The following is a 3,327-nucleotide window of genomic DNA, read 5'->3' as shown; positions in this document are numbered from 1 at the left end:
CCCCAAAGCATAACAGACGGACAGACAGACAGACAGACGGATGGATATACCGATTACTATATACCCTACCGTTTTTCAAGCGGGGGTATAATTATGGAAGTAAAAAAAAAATCATTTTATTCAGTTGGAAAGGTAAAACGAATTATTTTTCATAATTAGCCTGGATAATAATTTATAAAATGTAAATGTTCTTGTATTTAATTTCAGATAATGCCAGGACACAAAACAGAATACTTCAACTGTGTATTGTGCTCTAAAAGAACAAAACCCAATGAAAGGAGGCATCTTGACAAAGGCATAAGAAAATATTTAAGAAAAAGGTTTATGGTGGAAGGAAGGGAAAATTCTGTCATCTGCAGCAAATGTAGAAGCAATTATTACAGAGATGTTTCATGCCGTAAATCATCTGCAACACCCTGCTCTACCACAATTCACAGGGAATTTCCAGCGTCCGAAACAAATGACAACAGAAAACATCTCTCCAGTCCACCATCTGTATCCTTGCACCTAAAATCCACTGCAAAGACTCATGCCTATTGTATCGTTTGTAAGAAACCAGGGCCCAAATTGATAGTAGTGTCACCAGAATGCCGCACATCTGTTTTTATTGAACACAATGTATTAATTCCATCCGGAAATAGATGTTGTCCTGGTCATGTGGAAAATGAACGCTTCACCACTGATGCAATTCAGCAATTACCGACGACAGACAATGCATTTGTTAACAGAACTACCATCCTAAGTTTACTTCAAGAGATGCGTGTTTTATGTCATAAACATGACAAGTCTTATTTGGACTTTGATGACACCACGACTCTGACCGATACAGACTATTTGTCTTTGCTGGGACTCAACAAGGAAGATTTCCATACAATATGTGACGCTGTGAAAGATGAAGTGAAACCAACACCGTCTAGGAGTGTAAGAAAATCTGTTGCCATATTCCTGTGCAAATTAAAGACTGGCTTGTCAAATCAAATACTGTCAACACTTTTCCAAACTTCCAAATCCAGTTTGAGGAGGGCTGTTAGTGCTGTAAGAGCAGCATTGATGATCAGCTTTGTGCCACACCATCTTGGGTTTGAACACGTAAGAAGAGAGGAAGTCATCGAAGACCATACACGACAGCTAGCACAGACATTGTTTGGTAACATCGAGAAGAAACAGGCCATATTGGTACTGGATGGCACTTACATATACACAGCTAAGAGCAATAATTTCCACTACCAAAGACGTTCTTACAGCATCCACAAGGGGAGACCACTAATCAAGCCTATGGTTATCGTAACTACTACTGGTTACTTTGTCTCAATCTTAGGACCATACCTTGCTGATAATAAAAACAATGATGCATCAATTCTCCAACACATCATCAAAACAAATGCTGAAGATATTCGGAGCTGGCTAAGTGAAGACGACATCTTTATTGTTGACCGCGGGTTCAGAGATGCTTTGCCTCTGCTTGAAGATCTTGGAATCCAGGCAGAAATGCCCCGATTTCTGCTCAAGGGACAAAACCAAATGACTACTGATGATGCAAATATGAGCAGACTTGTGACAAAGGTAAATAACATGTAAATTCTCACAATAAAGTTATTTACAATTTCTTGTGAAAATATATATTACTATGAATAAGTTTTGAAAAAATATTTTTTAGGTCAGATGGGTAGTGGAATCTTCAAACGCACGCATCAAGAGGTGGCGATATTTGGACAAGACACTACCCACTAATCAAATTCCCTTCATCGGTGACTATGTCAGGATAGTTTGCGCACTCTCAAACAGATTCTCTCCACCCCTGAGTAAAAGTAACAACACTGAGGCTGATGATGCAGAGGCAGCAAAAATGCTCTATCTGTCCAAACAGGTATTTAAGTTGCACAATTGATTTATTGTATAATACCTTAATGTACTAGTAATTGAGCAGCTGCAAAAATCTGCATTTAAGAATACATTTAACTTTTTTAAATTTCATCTTGCTCATCTCCCTTGAATACATCAGCATATAAGTTATAATTACATGCGTATGGCTTTCTTAATAGGTGAATAATCTCAAACGAATGGTTCAAGAGAATGGACTTAACAGAAGATCTACTCAATGGCAAACAGTTCTTGAATGTGAAATTCAGAATTTCCCCATGTTCGATGAGGATCAGTTGCGGAATTTGACTTGTGGCACCTATCAATTGAAGCTCTCTCGTAGCTATATTCAAGAACACATTGAGGGAGGATGTGATATTTTCTTCCATAAAGAAAATGATAGGCTCCTAAAGGTGAAAATTCAGAGTCGGCACACATCATCAAAGCAGTATTTAGTTTGGATTGAGTATTCTGATTACTCTGTAGAGGCATGGTATTGTACCTGCAGAGCGGGTGCCAGAGTTGTAGGCATGTGCTCTCACATAGCAGCCATCATTTGGTACCTGGCAAAAGGAAGACATGAACAAAGGACATATGGTGTGCGTGACTGGAGTGAGCATGTCCTTGATGCAGCTGACATCCCACCTGCTTTGGACGAGTCTGACAGTGATGACAGTAGCTGTGAAAGTGTTCCCGAGGAGTGAACAGTTAGTTAATGTTAATTGTATTTTATTCATTGTTATTTTATATACACTGTATCTGTTGTATATAATGTTTTTAAAAAAATTATGTTATTTTTTCAATTTACTTGTTTAATCTGCTGTGTGAGTTTTAAGTCGGATGCGGAAATTGGGCCGCTCCGCATGTAGAGTGTAATTTTTTAAATATACCTGTTTATATTCTCATGTAGAGTGTTTTTATTTTTCAATATACCTGTTTATAATCTCATGTGTGAGTTTTAAGTCGGATGCGGAAATTGGGCCGCTTTGCATGTAGAGTGTTATTTTTTTCAATATACATGTTTATAATCTCATGTAGAGTGTTATTTTTCAATATACCTGTTTATAATCTCATGTGCGAGTTTTAAGTCGGATGCGGAAATTGGGCCGCTCCGCATGTAGAGTGTTATTTTTCAATTTACAACTGTACCTGTTTATAATCTCATGTGTGAGTTTAAAGTCGGATGCGGAAATTGGGCCGCTCCGCATGTAGTGTTAATTTTCAATATACCTGTTTATAATCTCATGTAAAGTGTTATTTTTCAATTTACCTGTTTATAATCTCATGTGTGAGTTTTAAGTCGGATGCGGAAATTGGGCCGCTCTGCATGTAGAGTGTTATTTTTCAATTTACCTGTTTATAATTTCATGTGTGAGATTTATGTCGGATGTGATATTGTAGCAATAATCAGTAAAAAGGCATAGCTTGACTTTGCATATACCTATTTTCTGATTTATGTATTTTCAT

General features: G+C 37.5%; 1 protein-coding gene across 1 annotated transcript; it reads left to right on the top strand.

The window, feature by feature from the left end:
- Nucleotides 1-210: 210 nt before the first annotated feature.
- Nucleotides 211-2,724, top strand: LOC134266478 (uncharacterized). Its single transcript, XM_062748707.1, has 3 exons — nucleotides 211-1,563; nucleotides 1,658-1,867; nucleotides 2,043-2,724. The coding sequence occupies exons 1-3, from the start codon at nucleotides 211-213 to the stop codon at nucleotides 2,562-2,564; spliced, it is 2,085 nt and encodes a 694-aa protein (XP_062604691.1). The 3' UTR covers nucleotides 2,565-2,724.
- Nucleotides 2,725-3,327: the final 603 nt, after the last annotated feature.

Source organism: Saccostrea cucullata, unplaced genomic scaffold (assembly GCF_032062105.1).
Source record: "Saccostrea cucullata isolate Sc308-1 unplaced genomic scaffold, CSIRO_AGI_Scuc_v1 ctg2691, whole genome shotgun sequence".
NCBI lineage: Eukaryota > Metazoa > Mollusca > Bivalvia > Ostreida > Ostreidae > Saccostrea > Saccostrea cuccullata.
The sequence above is the reverse complement of the archived record's forward strand: the minus strand, read 5'-3'. Positions and strand labels throughout refer to the sequence as shown.